We start from the raw sequence: 17,335 nt of genomic DNA, 5'->3' as shown, positions 1-17,335 counted from the left end.
CACAGTAACCGAATTAATGACTTTCCTGTTCCTGCCCTCAGGTTCAGCATATCCAATGATCTGAAATTTGATGCAGAGAGAGATTTCAAAGACATAGATGCACCCAATTATTCCTGTGCATGCCTTAAACAAGGTGAGTCCAGGTGGATTTAGTTTGACAACCTGTGAACATAATTTTTTTACTCGGCGACAGCTTAAGTCATATAAGTGCATGAGAAGATGAAACAAAGCAAGCCGTTTTCTCCAGTGTAAAATGTTTGATTTATTTTTCCAGATAAAGTATGGAGACACAGCTACCTCAGAAGGAGTCCTGTTTGCAACTTACTCTGCGCTGATAGGAGAGAGCCAAGCAGGAGGGCAGCGGCGGACGAGAATTAAACAGATCCTGGACTGGTGCAAGCCAGACTTTGATGGAGTTGTATCCTTTCATTTTAGTTGCCCACCACATGCTTCATCTGTCCAGCACAGACTGACACTATATAGCCGTTTGTAGACATGAATTCTGGAGACTGTCCGCACATCTGGGTCCGGACTATCTTCAGATATGAAGACGACAGCAGTAGATTCTCTGCTCCGATACGTTCACAACAACACAGAAATCTCAGTGTTCAGGTTTCGGGGTGTAGCGCAGCAGCAGGAGGCTGGACATAATGTTTTTAATTCTGCTGCGGAGATGTCTTCTACATAATAGCTCCTCTTCTCCATCCAGAGATATTTTTTCTTTTTGCATCTTCCGCGTGTGTGAATCATCTGGGTAATCTCTTGCTGTTTTCTCACATTGGCTCATTCAGACATTATGAATAGTTTTTATTAGGGGGCTGGCAGGAGAGTCTCCTGAGAATGTCTGGAGCAACTAACTCGGACATTTGAGTACTCTGCTTTCATTTGAACACACTTACTTCCAACAGTGGTTTCAGGCATTGCACCACACTGTTGTTTGTCCTTAACCTTTCACCATTACAGATTATTTTTGATGAATGCCACAAAGCCAAGAATGCCACATCCACAAAGATGGGCAAGGCAGTGCTTGACCTGCAAAACAAGCTGCCACGGGCCAGAGTGGTGTATGCCAGTGCCACAGGTAGGCTGACAAACACATAAAACACACTTTTTACACCTAATTCAACACAGCTGAACATTTTAAAATATTAATTTTGGTCATCTCCGCCACAGGTGCCTCTGAGCCAAAGAACATGATCTATATGAGCCGCCTGGGAATCTGGGGTGAGGGCACGCCCTTCAGAGCATTCGATGACTTCCTGCACACCATCGAGAAGAGGTCAGTAGCATTAGGTGCTAAGTTTTCATTTCAATCATGAGAATACATGTGTTCATACCACTGCGCTTACTGGGAATCAGTCTGCAGGTATGGCTGCTTAACCTGTGATGAATTATGTTAAATGATGTATATGCTGTTTGTATACAGAGGTGTCGGGGCCATGGAGATTGTTGCCATGGACATGAAAGTGAGCGGCATGTACATTGCCAGGCAGCTGAGCTTCTCAGGGGTATCTTTCCGCGTTGAAGAGATCAGACTGGACAGTGACTTCAAACTGGTTTATAACAAAGCTGCCAAACTGGTGAGCATCAAGTCTCTCACAAACAGTTTTTAATATGTGTGAGGTAAAACACATTGTTATGTTAAACTAAACATGAACATGGAATCTGTGTCCAGTGGGCAGAGGCATTGCAAGTTTTCTTGCGTGCAGCGGATGAGCTGGGCCTGGTTAGCAGGAAGTCTCTGTGGGGGCAGTTCTGGTCGTCTCACCAACGCTTCTTCAAATACCTCTGCATCGCTGCCAAGGTCCGCTGCCTGGTGGAGCTGGCCCAAAAGGATCTGCTGGCCGGAAAGGTCAGTGCAACACACTCTGTAACACTGAGTCATACAGTGTTTGTGTATAATCTTGAGAAAGATTTTTTACAGATTTACAGATGTTGCATAAGTGGAGAATGACTAGAAGCGTAGGAAATATTTAGTGTTATACAGGGTTGTCAATACTTTACTTTGTCCACAGTAACAACAGGGTCTTGATTGTTATTTATTTCATCTTTTCTACACCCTGGCATGGGTTCCAAAGGATTTGGGAACTTTCGTATGTCGATGTTGTGAAATGCGACGAAAACTCCAATAAGACGTTATAATGTGATTTAAGATGAAATACATGTCTACATAATGTGACAAAGGCCCTAATACTCCACATGTCTTAGTTTGATTATTTCTGATTCCGAGTTTGACTTTATTTGGGGTAAGATAATCAGAAAATGCTGTTTACACAGCAGTGTCTTTATCAGACTATTGGCTTTATCAGTATTACATTTTCTTCCACCACAGTGCATCGTTGTTGGCCTTCAGTCGACCGGAGAGTCTCGCACCAGAGAAGTCCTGGATGAGAATGATGGACAGCTGGACAGATTTGTCTCTGCAGCAGAGTGAGTACAATATGAAAGGAGTTGTCTGTTTGCTTCTATGTTGATACATGAATTCAAAAGGTCACTCCCTAAAAATGACAGCAGTAACGTTTTTCAGAAAACAGGAAGGTGCAGCAGTTTCCCATCGATACGTTCTGACACTTTTGACCCTGTTTTGAGGAGTTATTATTGTCTGTTTGCTAAAAGCCATGTCAGTCATGTTTGATTCTGTTGCTTCATCACTCTGCCAAAGGATTTCCCAAGCCTAAGATCCTCACCACTTACATTCTATAAATGATAAGTATTCAAGTCATGCGGTTTCAGTCTGCACCATTTATCCTCAATGAGGCCAGGCATTATTAGCAGCTATTTAATTATCAAACGTCTTATCCAAGAACAGGGGAGAGGTGCTAAGTGCTCTGAACTTGTTTGACACCAAGCCTCTCACAGCAGACATACCTCAGTGTCTGAGTAGAATAGATCTCATACGCACATACACACACAATGTATTCATCTGCCTGTCAGCACCTGACACTAATAATGATAACGTATCAGGAATGTACGGAGTCTAACTGCCACAACTGCCCTGGGTCGTCCCGATCACTTTCCAGACAAACTAAGTTTCTTACTGCTCTTCTCTTTCATTTTGCTTTAGGGGAGTATTCCAGTCTCTGGTATCGAAACATTTCCCTTCAGAGAAACAGAGGAGAGAGAAAGCACCAGGCAATAAGAGAAAACGTAAGTGAATAGAAGGTCTTTGTCACCATAGCTGCTTTTAGTCCATGCACTGGAGTCCGCAGATCCTCTGTACCCGGCTGCTCCAACTCTCGCCTGAAAACTGAGGATTTGATGCTGTTGTGAACGCGTTAGTGCAGAGAACCTCCTGCTGTGTTGTGCATTCATGAAAGACAAACTCTGGGTAAACTCCAGACATTTGCCATAAAGTAAACATTTAACAGTTAACAAAGCGTTGATTGCACATATATATTTGTGTTTATCTGGTTGTTTGTGGCATATTTGCCACTTTTCTTGACACTCCTCTTCTACATATATTTCTTTACCTGTAACAAAAGAGATTGCAAATGTTTTGTTGTTTCATTTCTAACTTTAATGTCATGTACAATCAGGGAAGCCTAGGGGGCGCCACCACAAGGTACCCAAGCACACGGTGGACAGCGGCGGCGTGATCAACATCACTGATGACAGTAGTAGTGACTCCGACGGCATGGACACAGACTCCAACTCCTCACCCGACTCCCTGCTGGACAACGATGATGTGATCTTTGTGAACCACACTAGCTGCCAGACAGGTAGGGAGCTGCTCGTTTTGATCTTTGGTTTGTGTTGTCGGGAGGATTAATGTGTGAGAGGATCAAGTCAAAGGCCCTTTGCTGCTGTTAAATATGTATGTATAGACTGTAGAACAACCTTCCACTCATTAGCTGACACATTAAAACGACTCCACCTGTGTTGTATATTGTGTTGATTGTGTATTACATTATCCAAAATCTTTCCAACAATGATCAAACTTTATTCAAGGTAACAGGACATTTCATTTTGGTTGCCTTTAAATTACATGTTATATGTTTAAGCTTCTGTTATTTGAATGACTCTCAACTGTTTGAGTTAGATAGTTAATATCCACTTTGCATTGTGTTCACAGCGAGGATAGAGGAGATGAAGCAGGGCCTCCTCAACAAAATATCCCAGCTGGGAAAAGAACTACCTCTCAACACCTTGGATGAGCTCATAGATAAGTTTGGCGGACCAGATAAAGTCTCAGAGGTACCAGCCTTACGCTCAACGAGAAACTCTCAAGCTGTTTTTTTTTCTGAAGGCATGCAAACAAAGTATTGTTTTGTGTGCAGATGACCGGTCGTAAGGGTCGCGTGGTTCGGCGTCCTGATGGCAGCGTCCGTTATGAGTCACGGGCTGAGCAGGGTCTCACCATCGACCACATCAACTTAAAGGAAAAGACCGCTTCATGAGTGGAGAAAAGGTCGGCGCATCAATAAATCGTTCATTTAAAAAACCTCTTCAAGTAATGTGCTGCTTCTAAACATTGCTTGTGAAAGATTCCCACAATAATCCAAACCTGTCTCTTATTTCCAGTGTGTTGCTATCATCTCAGAGGCAGCCAGCTCTGGGATTTCCCTGCAGGCGGACAAGCGAATTAAAAAACCAGAGGCGCAGGGTCCACATGACCCTGAGCTGCCGTGGAGCGCAGACAGAGCTATTCAGCAGTTTGGTGAGTCAAGTAATTGAAGCTTTCAAATTTAAACGGTCCGTAAAAGCTTCGGAATAAAACGAAAAAGGACATTTTTCTTCTCGCAAATTAATAGTAACTGCATCCGAAGAGGACTCAAGAAACTCATTACATATCATGCCACATGAAACAATACGTGACTTGAGCGCAATTCTTTTTTATCAGTGATGCGAGTTTTGTCTGTTGCACTTATACAGGAAGAAACCTGGACTTCCGGTTCTTTCATCTTCTACTTTCTATGTATATGTCTGTAATAAGCAGCAACCTTAGGGTCAAAGGGTATCAGGAATGTTAAGAGAGAAATTTGTTGAAGAATAGTTTCTCCTTTAATGTCAGAAACGATTTGTCTCAGTGAAACTCCTCTCAAACTGGTTATGAGAGGTTGTAGTTGCTTTCAGCTATTTCATATGGAAACATCAAACTGTTCCAGCTAATTTAATACTTACTGAAGAGCAGTCCTGCTCTGATGCAAGTGACAGAGATGTAGAAAAACACATCCTGTCTCTGCATCTTTTACACACAAACACCCACCCACACACACACACACACACACACACACACACACACACACACACACACACACACACTATCACAGAGTTGTTTACGGCAAGTTGCAAACATTGAAGTAAGGCTTCTGTAGCTTAATTCTTGTTTGGCAGGTTGGTGCTCACACATACAGACAGACATTGCAGAAACACACACACAGTAATTGTGATTTCCTCATAAGAGGGAAATAAAACCCAATGTTCTTTTTCTGTGGAAATAAAGAGACTTGCTTTTTTTTTCTTTTTGTACTTGGTGAACAACACCCTCTTCAAATGAAGGATGTTCTCCCTGAAGTGTACAGATCAGCAGCTGTGCAACTTTCTGAGAATAACTCCTTACCTTGTCTAAAAGGAAGGATTAGGAAACTTCTCAGAACAACTCTGAGCAAGGAAGAAACTGAAATTTTAAACTTAGGGAGGAAGTGTGGTTGACTATGTTGCGAGGTTTGAAACATATGATTGAACAAATGGTGAAATGAATAGTTCAAGAGACAGACTTTTGTCTTTGTATCCAGATATGGCAGAATATGAACAGCCTGTTTAAAAGCCATACTTTTAATCTATTTGATATTATTCAGGACTCCAGAGTTTGACCATTTAGGTCGCACATGCAAACTAAAACTAAAGGTTTTCTTGAATAACTTGATAACCCCAATTTTATCCTCTGCTTAAGAAACTCTTCCTCTTAAAAGGTCTTCAGCTGAAGAGTCCCTTACAGGCCAAGATGCTTTATGACTAACTTTTATCTTTAACAGGATCAAGTCTTTTTGACACTTGGAACAACTCGTTGTATGATGAAGCTTTATGAACATTGCCCCCAGGTTTACTAATCCAGTCATCTTTTGTTCCTGTCATTCGGACAGTTTTTCTCCTCAGGAGTTCTCTTGATGCTGTTGAATAACTCATTTCTATCAGGACCTAGTTTTAACTGTGAAGGGAAATTCTTAGAAAACATCGTGATTCTAAAAAAATTCTCAGCATTTCATGGGAGCAGCTCTTTGGGAAGCTTCTTGGATACAGCTACAGATTTCTTGTTATTCGATGTCACAGATCTGCTTCAGATTATTTATCTGTTTTAGTTTGATAGATTTTTTTATCTCATCATCATCTTCTCCTTTTCTTCTCAGGTCGCACCCATCGGTCCAATCAGGTGACGGCCCCAGAGTACATCTTCCTCATCTCAGAGTTGGCGGGGGAGAGACGTTTTGCCTCCATTGTGGCAAAGAGACTAGAGAGCCTGGTAAATAAAATTGCCTTATGAATATAGTTGTGTGCATGTTGCATATATCATTTTTTTTCCCCCAACACGTTTCCTTTATTTTATCCTTTAAACTGGTTGAAATCTGAGACATTTGAAAATTACCCTTTTCATCTTGTTGTTGATTGGGGTGTGAGAAGAATAGTTCCATTGTAAACACATCTGTATTTTATGTTTATTGATTGTTGCCATCGAGTCTTTCACTTGCATCCTTGCCCTTTCCTCAGCCTCTGTCCTTCCTGTTTTGTGGGGTATTCCCTACTCTAGACGCTCTCTATTGAATCTTTTTTTATTGTTGCCGTGCTTGAGGATACATCCATTTCTCTCCACAAATCTCAAGAGATTTTTGGGTCTTTCCCCTGATTCTGCTCCATAATGGAAAACTGAATAAGCAGAAAAAAAAGGGCCAAGGAGCTCGTCTGGATAATTTATAAGTCTTGGGTTATTTTCCACAATTATCAATGCATCTCAGCACAGCAGTCATTTATTTCCATGGTGACACAGCATGACAGTTCTTTTTGGGAAGAGGGCGAGGAGGGTTCGAGGGGATGGCAGTTCCAGGAAGTCGTTTCTGTGTCTGCCAGCCCCGTTCGGTAAATCTGCATCACGAAAAGGTCACATCTCGTCCACTTGCCGGCCTGAACCCGATATACCACAAATACCACACACACACACACACGCACACGCAGAGTCCCTCCAGCTAGACGGCTGAATACCTTTGAAACAGGCTAACTCCAGATCAGCAGTGAAGTCATATTTGGCTTAGACATCTCTTTGTTATGGAATCTCAAAGCATTTTTCTGTGTGGGTAGAGACAACAGCTGGCTACAAGACTGGTCTGCTGCTGACTTTGCTTTGTGTAACAATTCTTGTTAACCTCCCTCGTAGCTCAGTTAAAATCTGTTAATCACTGAAAACCCTCATAAAGCAGCCTCAGATCTTACATATACTTAGCAGTTAATTTAAAGTAAAGATGAGATTTATGTCACTACGATGTAAAATCCACCTTTGTATGTCAATTTACAAAATGTTGCTTTGGATCCTATTTAGGCACAAAGTCATGTCAGGAGTCAGTTAAAGAAAAAGTTTCCACCTGACACCTCAACCTCATTGGCTTCCTCTGATACACTGCCACAGACCAGGCGGGGTAGTCACACTAGTGCGTGTGCGTGTGCGTGTGTGTGTGTGTGTGTGTGTGTGTGTGTGATAACTTTCCCATGCTGCTGTTTGATGCAGGGCAAATGTATCTGCATTTAACAGAGTTTCAAATAAGACGACTGTCGAAAGTTTAGTCCCAGATTTTTTTGTAGTTCCACACAAATCACTAATAAACCACAGAGTTATATCAGAACTATTATAAATATATGTCAAAAACATATCTGCAGTCTGACTGATTATAAATAAAGCTTTTTATTGCAGTTTTAAGTGAAAGTGGTTGTTTAAGTGCTGACAGTGGAGAGTGAACTCCACTACAATCTTCAAACCATGTGGTGCAGTTTTAAAAGATTTCCCCTAATTTAAAAAGTTAATGCAACATCATAACGTCCACATTACAATCATGCAATCAGTACAAGTAACTCTGATGGAGATGAACAGAGCTAGTCATTTCCATGACAATTTTATTGTAGTCTTATAGGAATTGTATAGTAACCATATACCAATCTGTTTGTGAGTTGTTAGCTGTTAAAGTTATTCCCTCTCATGCCTAATCTGAGCATTGAGGTCAGGTTGTATTATGGAGCTTAACAGCGAACACAGGTTCTCATCGCTTTATTGTCTGTGTTTATATTATCATGCTCTGTAATGACTTTTACTACTGCTAATAATAATAATCCACTTTGCAGGGGGCTTTAACACACGGAGACAGAAGAGCCACTGAATCCAGAGACCTGAGCAAGTACAATTTTGAAACAAGGTGAGCAAATTTAAGAACTTCAGAACTTTACCTTCAAAGTGCTTATTTTTCATCTAAAACTCTTTAGATCTATCTCTCCTTCAGCAGTGCAAAGGATCTCTCATTAAACTGTTAACTTGTGTTGCTAAATTGCTTAATGCTCCGTCTGAAAGACTTGGACCGAACCTATTGTGTTTCCTTTTCCCCTGCAGTACGGTACCAAGGCTTTGGATAAGATCACCAAAGCAATCCTAGGCCACATAGAGAACAAAGTGCCCCCTCCCAAAGGTTACCCAGGGGGTGAGGCCATCTTCTTCAGAGGTATGTCAGCATCTGTTAACAAAGAAACGACTAAATCAGAGTCAAACTTTATCAGTGAAACAACTATGTTTTTCTTTATTTCAGACATGAAACTTGGAATGATGGATGTAGGAATTTTTTGTAAGGAGCAGCGCTTTGGGATCAATACAGAGAAAGGTAGAGTACTCAAAGACAAAAATACACCTCAGCCACGTTGTGGGATCATCTGTCAACCGACAATTAGTTGTAATAACTGTTTTGTGTTGCGTTTTTATTTCAGACTGCAGCATCACCAAGTTCCTCAATCGTATCCTGGGCCTGGAGGTCCACAAGCAGAACTATCTCTTCCAGTACTTCACTGATAACTTCGATTATCTAATCGAGAAGGACAAGAAGGAGGGCAAATACGACATGGGAATCTTAGGTAGGAAAGAGTTTCTCAGAAATACAACATATTAGGTTTAATTTAAGTAATGAATCAGTAATCCTAATGAGATTCAAAAAAACAAAAAGACAACAAATTAATGGAATCTGCTATCACTCTAAATTGCATTGACATGCCTTTTTACTCGTACTAGACAACAGCTAAGGTATGAATTAATTATATTGGTATTGTTTGTAGAGCACAGACAGCAGTTACTGTTCCTCTCGTCAGTTATGTCTGTCAACATGCAGGACGTTCAGACTGGACTGTAATTGGTGCTTGAGGATTGATTTTTAAAACCTCTAATTGTTTTATGTGTGTAATTATTTTTGGTTCACATTGCTTGTTGTGTCTCTGACAGACCTGGCCCCAGGTAATGACGAGATCTATGAGGAGAAGCAGGAATCTTTCCTGACAGTTGGAAACCCTCAGGATGGACAGGTTGTTCTCTATAAGGTAGGCATCGCATAACCACGTCTCAGGTGTACAACTGGTCTCCATTATGTTGTGATGGGTATCCTGGGTTATCTTGTCCACTGCTGTCTACAGTGAAAATATAGTGTCCCCTGCATGGAGCTGCATCTCAATCGGAGGTTCCCAAACCAAACCTTTAGCCCATGACCCCCAAAGTAACCGCTGCAAAGACTTGCGACCTCTGTTAAACAAAAGGCTATTGATTTGAGCCAATTCATAAAAAATCGCCTTCAAGCGCATGTTGCAATGTTTGTTTCTGTGGTGCTGTAAATAGACCTGCGGTAGCTGATGCTGTCACATGAAGACAAAAACAATTTTTTTTCCTAGCTTTTGACACATTTATGGTTAAAATACACTATTTTGACTTGTTTTAAAACTGTATTCGATTTCTGTAAATCATCTTGGATACTCCATCTGTGACTCACAATCCCCCAGGGGGTCCTGACCCCTAGTTTGGCAACCACTGATCCAGATATCAACCTGGGCAGGGGCAGCAGGTAGTCTGATCAGCACAGACATAATGCAGGCCAGGACCAGTCTTTATTTAAATGCTGGTAAGGTTTGCCCTTTGCATCATGTTCAATGTTACAAACGCACGAACTGCTGAGGCGCTCTCTCACCTCGCTGTCTTCCTAAACCCACGCGTTCACCCAGGTGTCACGTTACTATTACTGCCGATCAGAGCTGGAACTGTTGAAAACCTGTTTAATGCAGACTCATTTGACCCGGGAGAGAATTCTGATTGTATCCATTCCCATTGCAGACAAAAGCCAGATGTTAGCAGGTGTTAGTGGTTTTTTTGACCAGTGGAGAAAGGGCTTAAGACGTGACCGTTTTTATCTTGAAAAAAATGACCACCAGTTTGTTGCACCTGCAAAGAAAGCCTGAGCATTGTGGATCCCAAAAATCTTAAATACACATGATGTCTAGAAAATTCTAATCTATGGTCTTCAAATCTTCAGATCTGTCCAGTAGGGCTTGAAGCCTCCAGATAGATCAATAAATAGTCATGTCAAATGGCAGCAAAGCTATGTTCAAAGATACCACGTACATACCAGGGACTATTTATTAAGATTTTTAATGACATGTTTTTGCATGGCTGGATATAACAATGCAATTTGATCACTCTCACATGTAACTAGAGTAGAAACATCTGCAGTTGAATAAGGTTTGATAACACTTTGCTTGCAGTTCGACTGTGATTCATACAGATTAGCCCAGGGCTGAGGAACCTATGTAGACAATAGTTGTAGGTGGGAACAGGATGATTACTAGTATATCCTGCTTTTAGCTGTCGGCTGCAGGCTAACCTGCATTTGACATTTCAAAGTTGGCAGCAGAGCAGAATGCTGCACAGCCAGGACCAGTTTAGCAAGTTGGGAACATGCCTGGGTTTGTATAACTATATGTTTAGAATAATGCATTCAATTTTATGCAAGAGTGTGTCTCACTTCAGGAAAGGGTTTATGGTTGTTGGCAGCTTAGCTCATGCTTTAGTCTTTTTTTTTGCCCCTGCAGATCAGTGTGGACAGAGGTTTGCCCTGGGAAGAGGCCTACAACAGGTCACTGAAGCTCAACAGCCCCGATGAGGGATTCTACCTGTCCCAGAAGGTGAGTCCCTCTTATTGATTGAATCCATACGTCACAGAATAACAATGTGATGTCACAGTGGATGCTCGCTGAATCTGGATTTTCTTCCAACAAAAATTCACTGTCAATGCCGCCTCTCCACAGCTGCGAGGAAACCACCCATGTGTGCTGCTGGCTGAGCAAGGAAGAGGCAAGAACTTCATTGTCTTCAAGCCTAACATCGGCAAGCAGAGCCACCCAGAGAGCCTGGACAACCTACACCAACGTTACCGGAAGGTAATGACCCAATTTTCTGTTGATAAACCAGCCAACGTCAGTGACTGTGTGAAGTCTCAATTTGTTTGCGAAAACGATCTCCTTGCGGGAAAGGTTTGATATTAGACGGAGGCTGCACATTTTCAGGGGCGATTCCTCATGTCTCCTGAAGTTATTTGATTTGCAGTCCATTTGGATTATTTAGAATATGGAGTCTGCTGCCCCCCTGTGGCAATGCAGGAGCACTGGAACAGGCAATGCTCAAGGCATATAAATTTGACAGCGGGGAAGTAGAAGTTCCTTTTCATTCATGTTTCTCATCAAAGCTGTTCCTGTTTCCCCTCCTCCCTTTATCAACAACAGATTATATGAAGGGACACCATAACATTACTTTCGGTTAGATGATAAAGACACCTCATTATTACCAAAGTTCATGTGTTGTGAAAGAAATCTTTGTTAAATTCTGCATACGCCTCTTTCTGCAGGTGACTCCGGAGGAAGCCAGAGACATTTGGGAAAACCAGTTCACCTTCTCCTTCAAGAAGTGTAGCCATGCCAACTGGTAAGCAGGAATCCACACTGTCCCTTGGGATTAATGGCTCACCACATGCAATCAGCCTGGTACTTATTAGGATTCAGTCAGGGTGCTTTTAAGGTCAGATGCCCTTCCAAGGGATTTGCAGATCACCTGAGAACTCATGAAATAATAACTTGCAAGTAACACGTGTGCCTTCTTTGCCAGCTGATGCTAGTACAGAGTCAGTTCCTCAACCTGGCATACATAAACATTTGGATAAGAAATATATAGGCTCTTTTAGTGTATGTATGACTTTTTTTTTTATTCTCTTACTTTTCCATAGGAATGGGAAGTGTAAGAAAATTGAGGAAGGCCAAGAGTGTCTGCAGGGCATGCGCCTGCGTCAGTACCACATGTTGTGTGGTGCTCTACTGCGCGTGTGGAAGCGTGTGTCCGACGTGGTGTCTGACATCACCAGCTCCAGCATCTTGCAGATTGTCCGTCTTAGAACTAAGCAGCACAACAAGCAAGTCGGTAAGTACATCACCCTGCTGAAGTGACAAGTATCTCACCAACATGGTGACTAGTTGTACTCGCTTTCTAAATAGCGCTCAGATTTCACACCTGTAGGTATAAACTTTAAATCCGTAGACTGAAGAAGAGAAGTCCAACCCAGATTTCCAGATGAGTTGTTTTGATGGTAGCATGGGATGTTATCAAAGTGCTGACACATTCTTAGGACAAATTGAGGAAATTAAAATGACCTTATTTGACTCGATGAGCACTACATTTATACTAACCAGCTTGAGAAGCTATCGGCCCAAAAATAAAGAAGGTGTTGAAATTCAGTGTTCAGCAACATCCATAATAATACGACAGTGTAAGGACACCTACTGGAGATGTAGTGTATGTTCTATTTTCTCTGTGCAGCAAAGACATATTTCACAAAGATATTAAAGAAAAGTACTAGATATGTATCATATAGGGGGAAAAAACAATCATAGAAACATATTTACTTATTCAACAACACACCTCTGTTTTCTACTGTTAATACATGTGCTAATGATTTTTACATTAATAATACTATATAATATGTTAAGTTAATAATAGAGTATTTTCCTCACAACTAACTGACCTGACCTGTTCTCTTCTATCCAAGGTATCAAGATCCCAGAGAACTGCGTGGCCCGTGTGCGGGAGGAGCTATTGCTAATGGACGAGGAGGTGAAGAGGAGGCGAAAGGAGAAGGAGCAGCAGGCCGCGGAGCAGCGGCTGGCCGAGGAGCGCATGCGTAAAATGGAGCAGGATAACAAGCACCTCCTGGCGAATCTGTTCAACCAGAAGCCCATGCTTAACCAGTCCCTCCCTCAGCCTCTCAGCCAGAGCCAGCTCCTCAAACTGAAACTGAACCAAAGCCCTCTATTGAGGACACAAACTGGGAGCTTCCCTCAGCTGCAGAGAATGCCAGGCCAGAGCCAGTCCACCTTACAGCCCCCCCTCCCAGAACTTACCCCTGTTGTCCTTACAGCGAAATCCCAGCCAAACGCAGCAGCAGCAACAACGGACCCATAACAGCTGGCCCAACAATCCCACCACAACCAACAACAACCAGGGACCTCTGCCCAACGCCGTTAGCCTCAGCTCAAATTTCTCTCAGTTTTACCCCCAGTCTTTCCTTTCCTCTTTTCCACAGCTGAAGAACCCGTCTCTTCCACTCAATCAGGCCACGCTGTCTCAAAGCTTGTCTTCCAAGAATCCCCTGAATGAGATCTTGGACCTGACTGTCAGCTCCCCGTCGCCCTCCCCAGACAGCACGGAGGGCGGGCTGGCTCTTGAAACTCTGGCCGGACACGCAGCAGCATTCGAATTTAACCTGGAGTCTCTGATTTCCCAGAGTGCATTGAATGCTCAGCACGCTGCACAAATACAGCAGCCTCTTTTGCTACAACAACAACAACAGCAGCAGCACCAGCAGCAGCAACATCTGCAGGTGACACAGCAGCAGCAGCAGCAGCAGCAGCAGCAACAACAACAACATCTACAGGCGACACAGCAGCAGCAGCAGCAGCAACCACAGCATCTGCAGACGACGTAGCAGCAGAATCACAGCCTGCTCGCCAATAACCACCATCAGAACCTGTTAGATTTATTTGACGTGCCCCTTTCTCCCCAGATGCCCCAGCAGAAAGTCAGCCCTTCATCCTCTGCTTCCTCCTGCTCTTCCTCCACGTCCTCCGCCTCGTCTGTGTCAAACAACCTGGTCTCTCACGTGCCCGGTGGTCTCCCGCCTGCATCCACCCTCATCCCAACATCATCCCCCTCTTCTCTCTTCTCCAACCCGTCCTCCTCTTCTTCTCTGTTTCCCAGCCCTTCCCCCTGCTTCTCTCCCTCCTTTCTCCTCACCCAGTCGGACTCTCTGTCCTTACCCAACGGCCAGTGCAGTTCTGCCACTCTCGACGTCCGCGAGGCGCTGAACAGCATGCTACAGGCCAGTCTAGACCGCAAGTCTGTCATCCAGTACCTGCCACAAGACTGAGAGCTTAGTTATGTCAACAGCTCGGACTGTGTTTTTCTTAAAGTATTTTTATGTTTGAAAGCAGATTGCGTCTTGTTTGCTGCTGTCTATGATCGCACCCTCGGACCTATTCCCTCTCCCCTCAGGGCCTATAGTCACGTCACTGCCTGTCCTGCGCTCTGCTCACCCCTCTCTCTACCCACCTGTAGCATTCACCTGCTTGAGGCTGTCGAGGTGATGGCGGGCTCGATCAATACCAGATTTCTACACCAAAGTGTGTCCTCCACAGGGAAAGGCAGCTGTTAAAAGAAAAGTGAAACAAAAACAAAAACCATGTGATAACTGTATTTTATTGAACATACGAGCTGTCCAAACAAAAGCTCATTCATCGAGGTGTGGAAATTTTAAAAATAAAACCTCCCGCTGCTGATTCTTTTGTACGAGGTATGATCAGCGAAGTTGCTGGAAGCTCGAAATGCCTTTCCCCAGTTAACACCACATCTTTTTCGACTTTGCTTTACTGTTACTTCGCTTCTCGGCCATTTGTCTTGGCTAAATCAAGGCTGTATGCAAGGCTTGGTTTAAGTGAAAACAAAAGACAGTGTTGAACTGGAAGACGAGGAGACAAAAAAACAGAAACACATCAAATCTGTTAGCTGATTAGCCATGAAATGCCTCAGTTTTCATTCTCTCCTCTACGAGCGCCCTCTTGTTTCTCTCCCTGCTTGTATGAACACTAGAGTGAGGAAAAAGGGAGAGGAAGAGCAGTCTGCTGTTGCAAACAGTGCCTTTGGAGAAATCTATAAATGCAGTCTAAAAATCCATGTAGCCTAATGTATAGATTTGTATTTTTGAGCATTGGTTTTGATTTTTATTTAATATGGTGTCTTTCTATTTAACTATTAGCCCCCCCTTTAGTCAGTCGTTCATCGTTTGTGTTACACTATGCTGGTGGCGGCTTTCAGGAAGAAGCCTCCATCAAGCCTGTATGTGCTTGTTTGATGGTCTGTGGAGCTGTGACAATGTGCTGGGAGCTCAGTATGGCACAAACAAGTCGAGCAGCGTTGATAAAGAAAATGTCTCTTTTGTTGTTTCTTTTTTAAAGCTGACAGTAACATTTAGCGATATGACTCCTGATTTGATTTGGCTTTGAATTTCTCAGGAAAGTCTCAAGTGTTTTTGTTGGGTTGTTTCATGTGTCATTTTTCATATATGATGAAAAATTTACATAGTTTCAGTCTTGAATTACAGAGGATGACAAAGAGTTTAAATTCTCTCTAGGTTAAAAAAAAGAAAACCCTGTTTTTTTTTTTTAACTCTTTGACAGTAGCAACAAGTTACACTGGGTTCAGGAAGAGTTCAACAAAAAACAAATATCTATGGAAACTTGTTTCAATTTCAGGCATTACTGCTCTAAAAAACTACATTTGACACGTGTAGACTTGTAATGTTCACTGTCTTTCAAATTAGGTATTCAAAAACCTGTGAGATCTGGCCATCTACGAGTGAAATCGATGCACTGTTAATGACAAGATGTTGGGATACGTTCAAGTGATGATCAAAAAGCAATAAAACCATATTCTACATTTGAGATGGAACAGAAAAGCCTCATTACTGTTAAAGCTCAACAGGCAAAGCTTTATAGCTACGTTCGCATGGTATGAATCTTCTTTTTCTGTTGTGCTTCAAAGTCTTTCAGTTAATCAGAGTCAACCTTTGTACAGTGAGTTTTCACGGGATGAGCGCAATGCGTTCTTGATGTTTTAGTCATCGTTATTATAAAAGTTATTGTTATTTATATTTAAGGGAAATTTAGATTTTAGATATGTTATTCTGCTTATTAGAATAGTTTAAAAAAATGTTTGGTCAGGGACGTTTGTTGTTGTCAAGATTGCTATAAAACAAATTCTATTATAACCTGCCACCAAATAAGATTGCACTGTTCTGTACTGCTGTACAGTGTCTGGATTTATTTCTACTCATTTCATTATGCTTTTTTTTGTTGTTTCCTCAAGTATAATTGTTTCTCCAACTTCTTCTGTCCTTCTGTCAGGCCTTCAGTTCACAGAGAGATACCAAAGTATTCCACGAGACACCCCTAAAGTTACTGGCTCTAAGATATCAGACCTTTTATCAATCTCAGGAAGAAAAACCTATAAGAGGTTTAACAGCGGGGCGTTAGTAGAAATATATCATTTCCCCCTAATAACAAGTGGTGAAACTAACCAATACACGTGCTGTTTTTTCTTAACTTTGTGCTGTGACTCTTGCTGTATTTATGTTTTAGACTTAATGTGATGGGTTTGTAGTTTGTCCTTGTGAAGATGTCAGTGATTTTACATGTTTATGCCTTCTTAGGGCAAAGATCAAATGCTGTTTCTTTTTTAAGGAACATGATTTTTCTGTGGATGTTTTCATTTCTTTTTTTTTTTTCCTCGTTACCTTTTGCAGTCATCGGACGTTTAATTCCTGTTGAAGCTCACAGAGTTTTGAGTCGATGTGCACCCAGGTTATACTGAAACGTGCAATTGATCAGTCGCAGCCTTTTCTCTCTCCCTCAGTGTAACAGCGGTTTAGGTTCAGAGTGACTCACTCACTCACAGTATCACATATACACGCCAATGTTTTTTTTTTTTATTGCAGATTCTTGAAGTAGCACGTTTTCCTCGTACCCTTGTTAATTTTGCTTTCAATATTCCTCATCAGGCACATTCCAAGACATCAGTCTGCAAAAGATTTGCCTTCGACTCTGTGTGTTACAGTCACACAAATAAAGCTTTATGCATTTGAGGGATACGGAGCATCTTTAGGAAGAAAAATCTTTTTTTTTAAACAAACCATGTATTAGTGTAGTTAGGCCTTTTATCATTTAGGTATAATTTTTGCAC

At 42.1% G+C, this 17,335-nt stretch overlaps 1 protein-coding gene across 1 annotated transcript in view; it reads left to right on the top strand.

Moving 5' to 3' along the window:
• Positions 1-14,611, top strand: part of si:ch73-63e15.2 (protein strawberry notch homolog 2) — a 60,149-nt gene extending 45,538 nt beyond the window's left edge. The window contains 26 exon segments of the mRNA XM_034582687.1: positions 42-108; positions 110-133; positions 275-418; positions 964-1,081; positions 1,174-1,279; positions 1,427-1,580; positions 1,676-1,852; positions 2,333-2,430; positions 3,065-3,147; positions 3,537-3,719; positions 4,073-4,194; positions 4,278-4,377; positions 4,380-4,408; positions 4,522-4,657; positions 6,348-6,460; positions 8,323-8,397; positions 8,585-8,693; positions 8,778-8,849; positions 8,953-9,096; positions 9,458-9,552; positions 11,089-11,181; positions 11,305-11,436; positions 11,901-11,977; positions 12,276-12,466; positions 13,092-13,423; positions 13,425-14,611. Of these exon segments, the coding sequence (XP_034438578.1) occupies positions 42-108; positions 110-133; positions 275-418; positions 964-1,081; positions 1,174-1,279; positions 1,427-1,580; positions 1,676-1,852; positions 2,333-2,430; positions 3,065-3,147; positions 3,537-3,719; positions 4,073-4,194; positions 4,278-4,377; positions 4,380-4,408; positions 4,522-4,657; positions 6,348-6,460; positions 8,323-8,397; positions 8,585-8,693; positions 8,778-8,849; positions 8,953-9,096; positions 9,458-9,552; positions 11,089-11,181; positions 11,305-11,436; positions 11,901-11,977; positions 12,276-12,466; positions 13,092-13,423; positions 13,425-14,468 (4,018 nt within the window). The 3' untranslated portion in view covers positions 14,469-14,611.
• Positions 14,612-17,335: the final 2,724 nt, after the last annotated feature.

This window comes from Hippoglossus hippoglossus, chromosome 4 (assembly GCF_009819705.1).
Source record: "Hippoglossus hippoglossus isolate fHipHip1 chromosome 4, fHipHip1.pri, whole genome shotgun sequence".
Lineage (NCBI taxonomy): Eukaryota > Metazoa > Chordata > Actinopteri > Pleuronectiformes > Pleuronectidae > Hippoglossus > Hippoglossus hippoglossus.
Note: the sequence above shows the minus strand (reverse complement) of the source record. Positions and strands in the feature narration are given on the sequence as shown.